This window comes from Embiotoca jacksoni, unplaced genomic scaffold (assembly GCF_022577435.1).
Source record: "Embiotoca jacksoni isolate LCO1_2020_lvr unplaced genomic scaffold, fEmbJac1.0.p SCAF_21, whole genome shotgun sequence".
Lineage (NCBI taxonomy): Eukaryota > Metazoa > Chordata > Actinopteri > Embiotocidae > Embiotoca > Embiotoca jacksoni.
Genome location: NW_027185352.1, coordinates 2,831,029 through 2,850,109, shown reverse-complemented (window position 1 = coordinate 2,850,109; position 19,081 = coordinate 2,831,029). Strand labels below are relative to the sequence as shown.

Sequence of the window (19,081 nt, the reverse complement as noted above, 5' to 3'; positions counted from 1 at the left end):
GCTAACCGGTAAGGGCTTAACTTTCTGCTAAATGCTAACAACTAAAAATAAAAATGCCGTTAAAGAAAGTTCATCAACACTTCATATTTACACTTTATATTTACAGTTATGGCCCAATAGCACAAGTTACACCACCAGTTTGAATGTTAATGATAGAGTGGATCTAGGCCTATATAACATGATATGAAGTGAAATTAAACGTGAGAGGAATCGTTTTATATGTACAACGATGCTTCTCACATTTAATTTTCAAAATTTGGCTTCAATTCACCACCTCATCATCTCAAATGTGCGTACGCATGGGTCAGAGTTTACGTACAGGTGCGCACATTTTCCTGCCGAGATTCTTCGTATTATTCCCAGCTTTTGAGTGAGGAGTGGCATACCCATCTTTCAGGCCCTGTTTTGTGCCTACTCAATGATTATAGGCTCCCGGAACCTCAACTGCCAGTGATGGAGGATTTGCAGTCCTCTTACCACAGGTGTGATGCCACTTGCTTAGTATATTTTGCCCACTTGCAAATATTGCAGCAGATAGAAACTCTAAATTACAACTAGTAGACTGACACCACATTTCTGAATTTTTTTTTTTCTTCCATTTTGCTCATCTGATGGTAAAAAAAAAAAAGAAAGAAAAGACTTTGGTCCAATTGGTAACACCCGCTGGTGTTCAATCATTTGTAGCACAGACGCACTTTGACTTGTCAGGATACATCAGTGTCCTATTTCTCTACGTTGGTCTCCATCAAGCTAAAAAAAAAAAAAAAACAACAACAACGCATTTTTCTCTCATTTGCTGTCCAGATGAGCACATCCGAGCTGATGATGACACAAGATGGGGATCGGGATTAATCCAGTCATTCTTCAATCGTATCAACTTTCCAGAATCCAATTAATTTTCAATGAGCTATTTGCCTTTGGTACACCAGCAGGCAAAAGTGCCTCATTACTTCTGTTGCAGCCGTTTGAATCCCCTCAGCCTTGTGAGTAAACAACCCATGAAGGAACCGTGTTAAATAAACACCAGTCAGCAGTTTTAATTAATGTAATGATATGACACCACATGTATAAGCGTACCTTACATAAACATGATTCCCTTTAGGTGCACACTAAGGCTATGACAATAAACGCATGAATGCAGTCAGGTGATCATGGCTGCAATCAATGCATTTTTTTTGCTGGAGAAAGTTATAGGAATGCGTGCTATGAAATGTAAACACATTCCAGCAACCTGACTGCACTCCACGCATGCCCCGAACATACATCCTTTAAAGCCTTTTATTGAATTAATGATTCATTTATTTTCAGATGAACCACTAGAAAACTGATCAGGAGATAATTTAGCTAATGGCATTTAATGAGAAAGTGTCAGAGCTGTCACACAACGTCTGATTGGTCAGAGTGTCGACGAAAACTTTATCGCTAGATTTAGCTGTTTTAGTGACTTTCTATTTCTTAAAAAAAGCACCCAGAAACTAATTTTGTGACTTCTTAGATAAACATATTTTCCAGAGAAAGTTGCCAGTACTGCGTTGCAATCATGAGCCACATCTCTCTCTGCATCCGGTCCGTTCAATAAGTATCAGACAGTCCGAGAAATAAAAGAACGATATTTAGTTGCTTCTAACTTTCACTGAGTGATCATCTTACACTTGCGGTAAACCACCAAACTGTGGGAGTACATTGCTTTTTAACTGTGATAAGAGAAAATCTATTCACTGCCCTGGTTCACACACTGAGGTATACAGACTTTGAATTTGTCAAAAAGAGAGAACTGGCACTGGAATGGATCTCTGCATTGGAAATTACCTATGTTGATTTTTCATGGCCTCCAAAACCTCATTCCACAGTTCCACATTAGTATTGTAAGTGTGGGAGAAAATACAGGGAAGGTGGTCTTTAGTTGTGGAGGGAAAAAGTGACAAAATGAGATACATGGTAAAGTGTCTCAGATGTTAAGGTGGAGGGTCAGCTCATTTCACCGACAACTTCTCCCTTGCATGATAGATGGAGGTAATATTTGAAGTGCTCAACTGTACATCTGGAGAGATGAGAAGATGAGAAGGGCCTAATTAAGACACAAGCTAGCAGCTTGATAAAGTGATGTCATGATATCTGCTGCTTTGAAAAGCACGTTTCAGCCCATTTCTCCTCTTGTTCCACTAATTAACAAGCAGGATCGAGACTGCATGAAATTACAGCCAAGAAAAACTGCTGCTTAACAAAACAGATTTTGACAGTTTCTGGACAGCCTGAGTACTTGCATCAAATAATAATAATTACATCTGTCACAGAGACTATACATTGTGCAATGCAGCGGGTGACTGATTAAAGGAAAACAAGTAAACAGAAAAAAACAGCTGAAACAGAAAATCTGTGACCCATCTACAGTACATCAGTGCTCACGATGGTGGAACAGCAACACCACAAACATTCTGTTTGGGGTTTTCTCAAAAATGAAAGTAAAAAAAACAAAGTTAACAACTGTTTATTCGTGTATTGAGCGACATGACAAGAAATGTACCTGTTTTTTTAATTGGGAAAGTTGTCTGTTACTTTCTTTAACAGCATAAAAATATCTTACTGGAATGTTTCAACACCTGCTAAAAGAATGTTTGGAAACCAAAACAATCGTACTAATGAAACAGAAATAAAATACCCATCTAAGAAAAACGGTTTTGTAAGACCAAAGTCTAAAGTACCTAAAACTTGTGAACAGTAACTGTATTCACTGGTGAATCAAAACACGAAGACCACCTGCTTGAAAGGCTGTTGGCGCTTTGCGTGACTCCACAATGAACTCTCCAAGACCTCTGAATGTGCCTCCACCAGGAAGTTAGCAGCAGATCCTTTAAGTCCTGGAAGTTACAAGTTTGAACCACCACAGATCAGACTTTTCCCAGAACATCCCTCAGCAGCATGTCACAGTTCATGGTTTGTTCCTCCTTGGACCACTGTTGGTACTCACCAACGCTGACCAGGAGCACCCTACAAGCCTCGGCATTACAGAGGGGTTTTGGCTCAATTGTAATAATATGGCCCTTGTCAAAGGGGCTCAGGTCTTTACATTCTAGTCCTGTAACAACAACCTCGGGTAGTGTTGCACAATCAACTTAACTCAAACCAGGCCAGTCTGTTGTTTAAAAAATCCATATCCTCAAAGAAACAGAAAAGTAACATATAGTCTTTTTTTTTTTTTTTTAAGAATGTAGAAAATCTTACTGATCAATTCGCTGAATAGGGAGTTGAAGTAAATCTTCTAGCTTGTGGCTGTTGAACTCTGGTCGGGCTTCCTGTATTTTCTTAAAACGTTGGAAGGCCTTGTTTTTCTTCAGCTGGATCTAAGAAAACACAGAAGACACGGTAAGGTTCCTCTCAGAGCCATACAAGCACATACACAAGACACAGCTGAGCACAACGCAAAGGCATATTTATCTGGCGCTGTGGATTTTACTGGGCTGTTATGGTGTTAGAATTTCGTATGATATTGTGGAAAAGTATCAAAAATCTAATCTTTCCTAGCAAATTTTAAATAGTACCTTTGCTTGAAATGCCCATCCTTATGTATTACAACTTGTTTAATGTCAGTAGGATTCTGAATAGCGACTAATCAACGGGAGCATAACGTTCTAATGGATTGTGTACATTCTGGGATCCACTGCAAGCTATCCATGTTTTTCTCTAATAGCATATCCTGGATATGTCGCATCCATTGAATCTCACGTCACTATCTAGGTGTGTACAAACCCATAACTCATCTGGTTGACACACGTTACAATGGATTACAAATGCTTAAATGGAGGTGCCCCGACTTATCTGTCTGACCTGTTGCACCCCACAACCCCATGTTACTTGCTGAGGTCAATGGACGAGCACCTCGTGGTAGTTCCTAGATTCCGACTGTTTTTTAGGGCCAAATGGGATTTCTCAGTGGCAGCTCCAAAACGTTCGAATTTCGGGATTACTGGATTAGGCCGAACTTTTATATTCTATACTATTTTAATATATTATGTCTTTACTGATGGCAGAATTTGTTTACATTGTTTTTCTAATGGCTCAATTTTATCTGAAGTTCTGCAGCACTTTGGTAAACCAATGCTGTTTAAATGTGCTATATAAAAAACTGACTTGACTTCCAGGATGAAAACATAGCATTGCAATAGACTTCCAGTGAAATCTGAGTATTAATAATAATACTGAATTATGACCCACTGCTTACACAAGACTGCGATGCCCATGATATTGCATGACGGCAGAACTACTGCTGCGTCTATATTTTCAGAATACTTTTTCAGGTCGTTTCCCAGATACAATATTTGATACTAATTTAAAAACATAATCAGACCAATGTGGGTCACGGGTTACATTCATTAAGGCAGTGAGTAGGTTTCTACTGTTTAAAAGACTGATTACTGGTCAACTGATTAAACAAGCACACCGTCACTACAACACCCTTCCTTGTTTAGTATAAAGGATGTCATGCTGCAGGAGGATCAATAGAAAGTTGCAGAGCTTTGTCCATAATCAATGCGGTTGGTCAATGTTCCGCGGACACATCCTTAGTCTTAATTAGAACAATTTTGTCCTTTGCAGCCTTAATGGAAAGCTAGCAAATTACATTTCTAATGGTCACTATCAGCAGGCCAATTCACAAACTGAGAATTTTAACAAATCAAATCTGATCTCACAAAGTTTTGTTCAGAGTTTATATTTTATACCTAAAGCTCAATATTTAGGGGTTGTTACAAGCTCGAACAATATTTTGACAAAAAACAGTGTCCTTCCGCCCTTTACTGCTGTGCATTGTCCCCTGCTATAGTGTTGGTTGCCAGATACAGTTATTGACTACAGGTGTTGGCGTTGGTCTCTTTAAATGCACAATAGTATAAAACCTGGAAACCTCAGTGTGCTAACAAGACTACAGTCATTGGCTCCAGGACGTTGCTGCCAAAAAACAGCATGTATCTCCCAGTAAAACCACAAGTTGTTTAACTGCTAAATAATAGTGCTGAAGTTGAAAATGAAACAAATTAAGTGGAATTGAAAAATTGGTTTTGCTATGCTGTGCAGATCACACAGGAAAGTTGGAAGTATGACAGTACTGGCATCACTGACAGTGGTGGAAATGACTGTGTCAATATCAGAAGAGTCCAATAACCACATACCATTGGTAATAAATTTCTCCGCAGGGATAATTTCATGTAATCTAATGCAATAAACAGCTTGTGAAATGCTCCTAAGTGCAACACAGAGTCAGGCAAAGCCATGTAGAAATGCAGTGTTCCTACCCCAAGCACTTTGCTGGCATTGTAGATGTTGTCCACATATGTATTGTAGTGGTGCAGATGTGAACAGAACTGGTCGAGACCTTTGCCAAAGTAGCCATTCTCCAAATGGACCAGCAGAGATCTGCAGGAAAAAAAATAAACAAGTTATTATTATAAATCAAAAATCACAATTTGAAAGAGTGCAATTTTCAATTGCCAAGAGCTGAAGTTTCAATTATTAACTTCTCTCAGCTGTTGTCTGGTTAATAGGCTCTCTGAATGCCAGTTTTGGCTCAGTTAAAAACTGGTTTTCATCAAATACCACAGCTCTCATGGGAAATTTCAATGTTTGAAAAAACAGTTTGAGCTGTTCAAAAACACTGTCAGACATCCAGCCTGCTCTTGATGAATGATCAAGGTGATCGCCTCATATCAGTGAGACAGGTCACAGTCTGAGAGGCTAATGTGGACATTAGTTTAGGCAATTAAAACGCAGAACTGTCAGCTGCATTACAATCATTAGTCATTTGTCAGAGATTAGTATCACGTGTCGTCAGATATAATTTATTGTAGGTTAATGGGGCCGTAACGTGGGAGCCCGGCAGTGCCGACTGTCGCTCACAGCTTCGGTTCTCTTCGCTGTGAATACAGTCTGCGAACTCGGCTCGTAATAGCGTTTGCACAGTTACTCCGAAGGTCGGACCAGTCAGCAACCAGTGTCGGCGGATGACCGCGTGTGTCCCGCCCCTCCTTCCCTGTGACTGGATGGCCGGTGACAGCGTTAACTTTGAACACTGAACGCTCAGCGCAGAATAAACGCTCAGCACCTCGTCAAGCTGCTGGCGTTCATTAAGAATAACTTGAATAATATGCTGTACTCAGAAAAAATGGCTGCGGTGGACACAGTGGCAGGTAGTTGCCGCGGTGGCAGAGTGACGGCCAGTTTTGCCGCATGCTTTTTGGTTAAAATGAACCCGAAGTCTACATCTGAGTAGGATGAAATGATTGCAAATGATTCCCTATGGAGGGTGTCCAGACCCATATTCACGCAGTGTAACTGGGTCAGGTTTGCACCAGGCTAATAACGCGCCACAGCTAAACATGAAACAGTGAATCTGTTTCCAGTAAACGTCTTTTACGTGTAATATCTTGTACTGGCATGTGAATTGATAAGTAGAGGTGGTATGTGCTGCTGAGTTTACTTCCTGGGAAACAAACTGATGAACAGTCAAGTTTATTCATCTAATTTTATTCATGCAGAAACAACATACCAACATACAGTGGTGTGAAAAAGTGTTTGCCCCTTCCTGATTTCTTATTTTTTTTGCATGTTTGTCACACTTAAATGTTTCAGATCGTCAAACAAATTTCAATATTAGTCAAAGATAACACAAGTAAACACAAAATGCCGTTTTTAAATGAAGGTTTTTATTATTAAGGGAGAAAAAATATCCAAACCCACATGGCCCTGTGTGAAAAAGTGTTTGCCCCCTAAACCTAATAACTGGTTGGACCACCCTTAGCAGCAACAACTGCAATCAAGCGTTTGCGATAACTTGCAATGAGTCTTTTACAGCGCTGTGGAGGAATTTTGGCCCACTCATCTTTGCAGAGTTGTTGTAATTCAGCCACATTGGAGGGTTTTTGAGTACGAACCGCCTTTTTAAGGTCATGCCACAGCATCTCAATAGGATTCAGGTCAGGACTTTGACTAGGCCACTCCAAAGTCTTCATTTTGTTTTTCTTCAGCCATTCAGAGGTGGACTTGCTGGTGTGTTTTGGATCATTATCCCGCTGCAGAACCCAAGTTGGCTTCAGCTTGAGGTCACGAACAGATGGCCGGACGTTCTCCTTCAGGATTTTTTGGTAGACAGTAGAATTCATGGTTCCATTTATCACAGCAAGTCTTCCAGGTCCTGAAGCAGCAAAACAGCCCCAGACCATCACACCACCACCACCATATTTTACTGTTGGTATGAGGTTCTTGTTCTGAAATGCGGTGTTACTTTTACGCCAGATGTAACGGGACACACACCTTCCAAAAAGCTCAACTTTTGTCTTGTCAGTCCACAGAGTATTTTCCCAAAAGTCTTGGGGATCATCAAGATGTTTTCTGGCAAAAATGAGACGAGCCTTAATGTTCTTTTTGCTCAGCGGTGGTTTTCGTCTTGGAACTCTGCCATGCAGCCATTTTTGCCCAGTCTCTTTCTTATGGTGGAGTCATGAACACTGACCTTAACTGAGGCAAGTGAGGCCTGCAGTTCTTTGGATGTTGTTGTGGGGTCTTTTGTGACCTCTTGGATGAGTCGTCGCTGCGCTCTTGGGGTAATTTTGGTCGGCCGGCCACTCCTGGGAAGGTTCACCACTGTTCCATGTTTTCTCCATTTGTGGATAATGGCTCTCACTGTGGTTCGCTGGAGTCCCAAAGCTTTAGAAATGGCTTTCGAACCTTTTCCAGACTGATAGATCTCAATTACTTTCTTTCTCATTTGTTCCTGAATTTCTTTGGATCTCGGCATGATGTCTAGCTTTTGAGGATCTTTTGGTCTACTTCACTTTGTCAGGCAGGTCCTATTTAAGTGATTTCTTGATTGAGAACAGGTGTGGCAATAATCAGGCCTGGGTGTGGCTAGAGAAATTGAACTCAGGTGTGATAAACTAGTTAAGTTATGTTTTAACAGGAGGGGGCAAACACTTTTTCACACAGGGCCATGTCGGTTTGGATTTTTTTTCTCCCTTAATAATAAAAAAAACCTTCATTTAAAAACTGCATTTTGTGTTTACTTGTGTTATCTTTGACTAATATTTAAATTTGTTTGATGATCTGAAACATTTAAGTGTGACAGACATGCAAAAAAAATGGAAATCAGGAAGGGGGCAAACACTTTTTCACACCACTGTACATTTCTAGTTATGCTGTTAAATATTGGAATAGTCATTAAAATATTTTAAAAAAACATCTGATTAGCATATGCAACTATCTTTCTTCCCCTGTTTTACTGGCACCTGGTTGTAATGCGTAACTCCTGTTAGATGCCGATAGACTTTCGAATGATTTACGAATAGTATTTTTTCAGTAGTAGTTCTGGTTAAACTATGTTGGTCATTTTCATTAATTTACCAAAAATAACTAAACCGCACTCCTAATATTGGTAAAAACATAGCAATTAAATGATTTGTAAAATCATTGATTTTTTCAGACCAACGTCAAATACACGATACATCGTGAGTCACAACAATATCCTTGACTCCAGCAGAGGACACGGCGTGGCAGTAGGAAGCACTTCAATATGTGCATCATAGACCCCCCTCACCCCAACCCACCTGAGCATTTACCCCCCAGCTAAACCCCAGTGGGCTTTGAGTTAGTGCAAATGACTGCCTAAGACGGCACTGCTTCTCTGCATCGGTGGAAAGGAGGCACTCAAACAAAGCAAGATCACATCAGAAGCATCATTTTCAGCAAAGGCACACATGTTTAGAGAAAGTGCGGAGGTTGAGCAAAGTTCAGAGGATTGCTTCCCCGTTAATGGGTGGTTTAGCAGGCAATGCTCTGTAGGGTTATTTGAAGGCCTCTCCCTATGGGTGACGGATTTACTGGGACCCAGACGTGGGGTCTACCTTCAGGGCCACTTTGTAGTGAGAACACGGCAGCTGAACTCAGGAACAAAAACAAGTGGATCAAGGCAGAGGCAAAGCAGTCGTTCAGCATGTCAGGCACATTACTGTAACATGGACGCAATTGGTTGGGGGTGTTGACACTTGTGAAGAAGCTTGTTATCCAAACTTAGAGGAAGTACCACACACACACACACACACACACACACACACACACACACACACACACACACACACACACACACACACACACACACACACATAGAATTCTACTCTCTAATGATGTTCCCAGAGACTTCTGTTCGTACATGCTGTGAGAAGGAGCACTTTGCAGTTGAAGTTGATTTAAATAGATTTTAATGAAGTTGCGCACCAAGGTAGGCTCTGTTCACAATCAGGAGATGCAGGAGCAGCCAAGAGGCTTCTAACGAGGGCAAAGGGCGGGAAAAACTGTGTTTCCGATTTTTTTTTTCCCCCTCTCTCTGCCAGAGGCTATTATGATAAATATGAAATTATGGATTACATTTTTCATACTTTTTTCACAGCAATTAAATTGTCTGGACATCAGCAGCAGTATGGAGATAACATTAGCATTCCGTGTGTGTCACGTTAATCCACATTAATTCCAAGCAGTTGCGACATCTGGGGTGAACACAACCTAAACCAAACAATTCAGGCTGAGGCACCTTCATTTGGGGAAGACTCGACAGAGGAATACTAATAGTCCAAACACAGTATGAGCATCAGTTCAATATAAATGACTAATTAATGAAATAAATGAAGATACCCACTGATGAGAAACAAAGCATTTTGTTGCTCTCAATGAACTGTGCAGTGTGATTCCTGCTGTGTTGACACATAGTGTCCCATGTCACTCCATGTCTGCTCTAGCTCTCAGACTACACCTCCCCTCTCATTAGGATCCCCCCACCCCTTTAAATCTATCGGTGATTGATGTTCTTTACTGGATCCGCTGACAGCTCTTTCAAGTTGCTGATTCCTGTTTGTCATGTTAGGAACTAGGGATAATTGGGTTGCTCCTTCTTCTGCCTGCTCTCTTTTTCTCCATAAACACACGGAAGCAGAATGAAAGGCATATCAATATATTCATGTCTCCATTCCTTATGTAACTCAGCAAAGCTTAATGAAAAAACGAATCTATCGCTGCTATTCCTGCGTCACTCTCCAGTTAAGTAAATAAAGACAGAAACATCAGATGAATGTACCTCCACTCTGCACACAGACACACGTGTATCACTATTAGAGAGCCATTAGGCAGTGCTGAGCTGACAAGCCCGCTCTCACAGAGGGTTTCTGCAAAAATCTCGAAAATATTTATCTCGGTGGTTCTCTGAACATGAACCCGTGTAAATTCCCTTGCAAGGACTTTTCATGCACATACAACATTCACATCCAGCTAAAAATAATGGTGAACTCCACCGTATCACAGGAGTCTACACTAACCTTTTTTCCCCAAGAAGTACACGTGCTCCAAACTGTGGGACTAAACTATTTTTCCAAATCGCACTTCTCTATTTTTAGTTGCATATAAGAGTGAATTCTTTGCATTGGAGAGCCCTGATGTCACAATTTCTGTATTTAAAAAATGGAGCAGGAGACCTTTTGTTTTAACAGTCAGCTTACAGTTTCGAGATTTAGTGGCCATCCACAGCAAGCATAATGTTGGCCCTGGTGACTGCAGGCAACCCCGAAGAGGTCCAGTCCTCACGGCAAAGCTGCAGCCTCACACAACAAAAAGGAAAACGCCATCCAAAAACGTTGCATGTTGTATCTCATCTAATGTGTCCTCCAATCCAAATAAAAATAAATGATTTACAATTGATCGGGGCTCAGTATTGGATACAGTGACAAGTTTCTGTACCAATATCAAATTGTATTCTTTTGTTAAATGTGAAAAGAGGATTTTGTGTAGAAACAAATTACATTTCTAAAAAGTTAAATATTGTCAAAAACACAAGCAGTGATACAGGTTTGGACAAAAATAACTAAAATTGGCAATATATGATTAAAATTAGGATCTATTTGGCCAGAAAAATATAGAAACAATTCTAAATCTGACCACACATTCAATACGCATTTGGGCCACTATAACAAAATATAATTTTGGTGAGTTCAATGCTCTGCCCACTATTTGAGTGACAGAGCACTTGCTGATAGAAGAAGCAGCAAGCCTTCTGCAACATCTACCTTTTTTTTATAGCGAGTCTGCTTGATGCACTATGACTTACAGCATACTGTAAACTACTGCTGAATATCATATTAAAAACCTAATCTTTCTAATCATTCAGAGGTAAATGAATCCAGTGAAGTGAAAGACTGGTGAAAATAAAACGCACAGCTAAATGGGCGTGTAAGTAAGAGAAGACAAGAGACTTCAAATTGTTTTTATAGTTGTGGATGAATTTGTTGGTAGCCTTAACAAATGCTTTATTCCTCCTGAAAAGTGATTAAATAAAAGCAGTTTTCCAAAGTGTACCTGCACATGACATAATATAAAGTGAAGAAACAAGTGAAACAAGATAACTTATTGCTTCTTCTAAAAAGATGATTTTATCACATATCCTCAATCTTGTAATCGGTGAGCCTATATAAATGGAGAAAACTGACCACTCTGCTGTTCGGTATCATCATGTGCACCACACTGGAGATCTGTCGGTGAAGATCAGCGAGAAAATTATAGACAAGCACGGTAAAGGGAAAGGCTTTAAGACCATCTCCAGGCGGCTTTATGTTCCTTTAACTGCAGCTGCAAATATTATCTGCGAGGTTAATTTTCATGAGACTGTAGTCAAACTGCCAGGATGCAGTTTCAGGACAAAAATCAATCCAAGAGTGAACAGGGTGAGGATGGTAATCGTAGACAAAAAATCAAGGCAAACTTCTATCTAACAAGTAGATCTAAGCTAAATCCCTGAAAAGGTCCAGATACATCGATGACTGATTAGAGCATGTGTCGCTTTGTAAGCGCAGTGGCCTCCATTGAAAACAACCCAGATAGTTCATCTGGGTTGTTTTTCTGCTATTGAAAGAAAAACAACTGGAATTTGCTGAATTATAAATTGACAAGCCACAATGCTTCCAGGAGAACCTCCTTTGGACAGATGAGACCAAACTGGCGCTTTCGGCTGCTTTGCCGAGTCGGGCGAAGGGGCCCTTGAATCTGTGGAGGGTACAACAGAATCTCCAGAATATCAAGTCACACTGATGTGAAACGTGCTGCCTTGTTACCAGAAAGTACCGTCTCAGTCACAGTTCAAGGGTCCTCCAACATGATAATGAAAAACACGACGCTAAAATCACCCCATAATGGGTGAGAACAAAAACTTGACTATTCTGAAGTTGCCTTCATTGAGTCCTGATCGGAAATCCTATCCAATTAAACATGTATGGAAAAGAGCTGAAACATGCAGTCTGGAGAGGACAACCTTTAAACCCGAGGCAGCGGGAGCGGTTTGGTCTGGAAGAGACCACCAAACTACCTGTTGACAGGTGCAGAAGTCTCACTGAGAGCTACAGAAGTCCCTTGTTTGCAGTGATAGCCTTTGAAGGCTGTGCAACAAAACATTAGGTTATGGTAGGTTAAGGGTCCAATTAATTTTGTCACTGTCAATTTCATTTTTGTATTATTTAAAATATTATGTTGAATGAAAAATCAAACCTAAGTCTGATTTTTTTGAAATATAGATTAAATAATGATGTAGGCCAATTACGTCTGTGAGTTTTAAAATATTTTAGAGAGAATTGTGGGTTTTTCTTTTTTTTCATGGAAGGGTACCAAAAAATGTACCACTACTGTATGTTCAGAGTCCGATTCATGATGCAGCGTTCCCTTTCTGTTGTCCAAAGTTAATGTGCCGGTCCCATAAAAGGTACAATCGTATTTTTTGCTGTTTTCTTCTGTATCCGGTAAAAAAAAAAATCATGATCTCAATGCTAAGCAAGAAAATGTCTATTCTCATTGATGGATGATAAAGTCTGAGTCCAAATTATCTCCCTTGTCAATATCAATTACTCTTGGCATTATCACACCTATAGAATCCATACTAAATGCCAGAGTGGCACAAAAGTAGAAAGAATATAGGAAAATCTATTATCAATCACTTAGTAGTGGTAAATCAGTCGAGCACTAACACTGTCTCTCTAAGGACCAGTCTTAAACGGAGAGCTTGTCATTATGTTTCAACCACTGATTCAATAAGGGGCTCATAATGAAGACGTATGGGAAGTGCACAAGCATTTATCCAATACATCAGACGGTGTAATTTGTACTTCAATCTTCATTGCAGCACTCTCAACAAGCGAGCCTGTCAGTCGGCAGAGGATGAGGTCCCAGGGGAACCCGCAATACTCATTATTTAGTCTGGAAATGGAATTCCCAATCAAAGGTATCCAAACCACCTTCGCCACAGTCTGCCATGCTGTGCAGTCTGATACTGAACTGTGTATGTTCTGTCCATGACACAGTGATCAGACTGTAGACTGAGGATTTGTCAAATCTGACAGTTGGATCAAAAAGTTCAGAGACTGCTTGTGTTGTGCGAGAATGCTGCGCAGCACCGTGACGTGCACGGACAAGGAGGAAGGCATAACCGTAATGAGTAAGTGTTACAAATTTTGTCGCTTGATTCAAATCAGCACCCGAAGTTACACATGTTTTTGTGAGTGCTGGTCCGGCGTGTCTTGGATTTCTCTGTCGACATGACCGGAGGGCGCACATCCAATTTTGTGTCAAACTCTGGAAATCTGCAACGGAGACCCTTAAAATGCTTCAGGGAGCCTACGGCAATGAAGCTCTGAGCCGGGAGAGGTGTTTTGAATGACACCAGCATTTCCGAGGGGCAGAACGTCACTGTCCAAACAAAAACAAAAAGGCGCTTTAGGTCAGGCACGACAGGGTGGGTTTTCTTTGGCATTCGCGGGGGCGGTGCACCTTGAATTTGTCCCCCAGGGTTAGACTGTCAACACCAAGTTCCTCTGTGATGTAAAGAGGCGCATTAGGGCCAAACATTCAGCGCAAATGACCTGAACTGTGGCGCGATGGCACTTGGGTTCTCCCAAATGCCAATGTGCTTGCTCACAGCGCATTTAAAGCACACAACCTTCTCACCCACGATAACACAATAACACTCCCCACCACCCCTTCTCGCCTTATTTGGCTCCCCGCAACTTCTTTTGGTTCCCCAAAACTTTGATGTGCGCTCTCGGCTCAAGTTTCAGGTGCATAAAACACTGCAGATGCAACGCTAACAAAAGCATGTGTAACTTTGGGTGCTGATTTTGATCAAGCGATGAATTTGTAACACTTACTCATTTGGGTAATCTCTCAGCATTAGGGTTATGCCTTCCTCCTGCTCCATGCACATAACAGTGCTACAACAGGAGCAATAATATACACACATACATACACCTCCTTCAAACACATTTTCTAAATAAGAAAGACAAAAACCCAGTGAGGATACTAAATATTGTTTTTCACACAGAAATGATCAAAGCTAGTTCAGCTTTCCAAAACCCATTACAAGCCCTATTTTTCTTTTAAATTGATTTGTGGATTGCATAGCTGAATCTAGCGCTCCAGCATGTACATGTACTAACTTCAAACTTTTCAACTTTTAATTTATGCAGCCAAAGTTTTTAAGACTTTCCAGCGCACTTGGGGATTTTCATTTTACAGCACACAGACAGCAGGATCAATCTGACGTCTAGACATGTGTTGAGATCAGCTTCTCTCAGCTCTGAATTTCAATTGGTCACCCTCTCTCCTGAGAACAGCAGGTCGGGTAGGCAACGAGAGTTCATACATCTTCTCTGGAAACAATAAACTCTTAATTTCTGATATTAACTGGGGTAAATGTACCTCACACTCAGTCATGTATCTGCTGTGGGAGAACACACTTCATAACTGCAACACAGTAACACTGACTTCTGCTAATGGTTAAAAAAAAATAAAAATAAAAAAAAAAGACTGCTTTGGTAAGAGTTTATCTTGACAACAGTCACAAGAGACATACTATAGATACCCATCCCTTTACCCAGTCTGTCACAACCATCCCCAAGTGCACAGATATTCTTTATACTATTCAGAGAATACTTACTGATTTGCTGAATGAATAGATTTTATTGAGCTGAAGATGCTTTCTCTGATGTCCTGCCTCAGGGTTCCTTTGGCCTTTAAGATCTCCACAAAGAACTGTTGGAAACAACAGAAAAGACAAGGAGTGTTATTTCTCCACATTTGTACTGTTCAGCTAGAAGTGGGTGGTCTCTGATTGGATATTTTTTTTGATGAAAGAAAATATTTTTTGATGAGGAGGTGAATTCACTGCTGACATCTCAATTTCTCTCTCAACGAAAGGAGCAAATAAAAGACCTTTAACATCTAACAGGAGGGACGTTGATGTCATCACAACTGACCGTTAACCAGTGTTGGGAAGGTTACGTTTAAAATGCACTAGGTTACAGATTACTTGTTACCGTATTAAAATGTAATAAGTAATGTAAGTGTTTTACTTTATTAAAGTAATGTAACTTATTACATTTGATTCCTTTTCTGACAGTTGTTTAAAACTGGGCAAAAGAGTACTGAAAACTAAATTTAAACTACACAACAGAACTTAACATTAATAAAGGTACATTTTTCTTAAAAGTTCTAAAATATAACTTGAATTAAGATTAGAATATTTAGATTTTAAACCATAACCATCAAAGATAGGCCCAAATATATTGATCACAACTGACAGCAGTACAGGAGAAATGTTCACAAAACTCGAACCAGGTCCTGATTCAGGTCAACTCCATGCTCAGCGATGATAGAACTATCAATTGGCCTGGTTATTGTTTAAAATTTTTCAATAAAATAACAAAAAAATATCTCTGTCTTATGTCACGAGATGGCCGACCGCCTCGGCTTGGTTGCTGCGAACAATGCACGTTGATTTGATTGGCAGATGAGAGACGGTGTGAATTCAAACAAGAGAACCAATCAAAACCAAGACTCAAAATTTAAATGCATACTGCCAAATGAAAAGAGCCTCTCTGCCCAGGCTTTGTTGGAAACAGAAGGCATTCCTCTGTGGCAAGAAGATGCAAATCAACAAAATGAATATTAAATTCTCCATACACTCTTTTACTTGAATGTAACCTCGTTGTAATCGCCACCATTTTAAATGGTACCTGTTTTTACTTGCAATTAAATGTTACAAGTAATGTGTAACTAGTTACTTTCCAACACCACTGTTAACATTTTATTGCGCTGTATTTCAGCAGCCCCCATATGAAGCACAAATACAAAGAGACATTGTTTTACCACAACACTATAAAGCGGCAGCTGTGCTGGTCTCAAGTCATTTGAAGTGAAAATGGGATGAGCAGACTGAACGTGCATTAGACCTAAAATGACTTCTAATTGGAGTGAACGGCTGTAGGGCGAGTAATTGTGCAGAAAGTAGGCAGCAGCAATGGGTGGAAAAATCTGTTCTCTCCACAGGGAGCAAGAGTACCATGAATGTGACCATGAATCTGTTAATATGTACTATATGGTAAAAGTGCCCTTACGTTTTAATGTAGCAGTGTAACATACTGTTCAGTATTGTCTGTATTTGTATTATAGAAACAATATTCGCCTCCCAGGAGAGAGGAGAGGAGCTCACCCACAAGTGGCTGGTGGCTGGGGTTTCTCCCATGAGCCCTGGTTGGGCACAGACCCAAAAAACAACACTTTGTGGGCCCGCCACCTGCGAAGATCCTTTTCTGTGAACGCTGAGCGCCAGGCAGATGCAAGGCCCCAGGTCTACTGATCCTCGGCTTGGAAGACTTGCAGAAGGGATGTAGAACATCACCTCTGTGATGAGGAGCTCCAACTAAGAGCTGTAGGTTCTTAGGCCCCTGGGTTACAACCCTTGAGACAGACCTCTCCCTACAGGAGCCTGGTGGACCATCAGTTGGGCCATGATGGAAATTCAGCTCACCTGGTCTGGCTCAGCAGTCCATCTTTCAGCAAACAAATTTAATCACGCTAGGCAGTCACACGATGGTGGTTATCAACTTTCTAAGTCACGCCAAGGCTTCCCAATGCACTTATTTGCATGTTTAAACACAACCCTGTTGTCTAAAAAAGTTTAGACACTGTGTAAAATGTAAATAAAAACAGAATGTGGGGATTTGCAAATCATATAAATCCATATTTGAAAATAGTTAAAAGACAACATATCAAATATTGAAATGGATATATTTTCATGTTTTGAGAAAACATGCACATTTTGATTTTGATGCTAGCAACACATTACAGAAAAGTTGGGACAAGGGGCAACAAAAGACTGGAAAAGTTGTGTAAAGCTAAATTAAACACCTGGTGGGACATCTCACAACTAATTAGGTTAAATGGCAACAAGTCAGTGACCTGATTGGATATAAAAAAAAAAAAATCCCAAAGAGGCAGAGTCTCTTAGCAGTGAAGATGGGGAGAGGTTCACCACTCTGTAAAAGACTGGGGTGGGCAAACAATTAAGAATAAGGTTCCTCAATATAAAATTGATAAGAATTTGGGGACTTAGTCATCTACGGTACAAAATATCCTAAAAATATCGAGAGAATCTGGAGAAATCTCTGAACACAAGGAACAAGGCGGAAAACCCATATTGCATGGCCGTGTTCTTGTGGCCCTCAGACAGCACTGCATTAAAAACACACACTATTCTGCAGTGGAAATCACTGCATGGGCTCAGGAACACTTCCAAAACCTATTGTCTGTGGAAATAGTTCTTCGCTGCATCAACATATGCAGGTTCAAACTCTACAATGCATGGATGAAACCATATTTAAACATGATCCAGAAACGCCAGCCAGCTTGTTATCAGCTCAATTCTAAAGCCAGCATCTGTGATGGTACAGGGATGCAGTAGTGCACATGGCATGGGTAGATTGTAAATCTGGAAGGAACCGTTAATACTCAACAATATATTCAGGTTTTGTAGCAAAACAGGCTGCCATCCAGATAACATTATTTTCAGGGACGGTCTTGCTTATTTCAGCAAAACAACATCCAACCACATTCTGCACGTGTTCCAACAGCATGGCTCCGTAGAAGAAGAGTCCGCTGATAAACTGGCCATGAAATGAAAAATATGACAAAGGAGACTCCGAACTTTTGAGCAGCTAAATTCCTACGTCAGGCAAGAATGGGGACATTTCACTTTCAAAACTCCGGCAACTGGTCTTCGCAGTTCACAAACATTTGCAGTGTTGTTAAAAGAAAAGGTGATGCAACACATCAACATGGCCCTCCCAACTTTTCTGAACGGTGTTGCTAGCATCAACTTCACAATGAGCATATATTTTCCAAAACAACAATACAATTTCCGTTTCAACATGCGATGTGCTGCCTTTGTTCTACTTTCAAATGAACATTGGTTCATATGATTTGCAAATCATCACATTCTGTTTTTATTTACCTTTTACACGGCATCACAACGTCCTTTTGATAGTAGTATTATTCGATACAAAATACATAAAATAGAGTCTCTCAATGTTTTGGCACTGAGGCCTGCAACAGGTTAAGGTTCATGACTGCTACAGTACATACGGTGGTGACGAGTTGGAGCTGCTGGCAGTAGCGTTGTTCCGTCTGCACCAACTCTCTGGCCGTTCGACTGCGTTTCCTCTCCCAGCGTTCTCTCTGCTCCTGGATACTGCTGCACCCAACGGCACCGGGCGGGTACGGGGAGAAACTCATGGTCAAGGTGACGAGGAGGACACTGTAGAAACACAAGCCATCAGACTAGATAAGTTTTACAGACAGGCGTTGCACTAAAAAAAACTTGAACATGATGCCCATATATACATTACATATATATATATTTTTCATCCCAAGTTGTATTTATTTATTTCTGTGTATATAGATATTGTGTGTGTGTGTGTGTGTGTGTGTGTGTGTGTGTGTGTGTGCATGTATTTATTCATTGGTCTTACCTTTTCTAAAAAAAAAAATATTTTGTATCTATCTTATTTTTACTGTATACGTATTTGTAATTTGTTCTTATTGTGTGCACCTTTTTTCCTAACTGTGTTTCTATGCTGCTGTGAGGACTACATTTCCCCACCGTGGGATTAAATACATTTTTATTGAATCTTACACAATTGGGTGTGCACTTGTTATTTTGAATTTGCTTAAAGCTTCA

At 40.4% G+C, this 19,081-nt stretch overlaps 1 protein-coding gene across 1 annotated transcript in view; it reads right to left on the bottom strand.

The window, feature by feature from the left end:
* Positions 1 to 18,638, bottom strand: part of arhgef39 (Rho guanine nucleotide exchange factor (GEF) 39) — a 64,405-nt gene extending 45,767 nt beyond the window's left edge. Inside the window, exons 1-4 of the mRNA XM_069156404.1 lie at positions 18,487 to 18,638; positions 15,002 to 15,096; positions 5,289 to 5,409; positions 3,223 to 3,341 (exon numbers count right to left, since the gene is read on the bottom strand). Of these exons, the coding sequence (XP_069012505.1) occupies positions 3,223 to 3,341; positions 5,289 to 5,409; positions 15,002 to 15,096; positions 18,487 to 18,636 (485 nt within the window). The 5' untranslated portion in view covers positions 18,637 to 18,638. The remainder of the gene's footprint in view (positions 1 to 3,222; positions 3,342 to 5,288; positions 5,410 to 15,001; positions 15,097 to 18,486) is intronic.
* Positions 18,639 to 19,081: the final 443 nt, after the last annotated feature.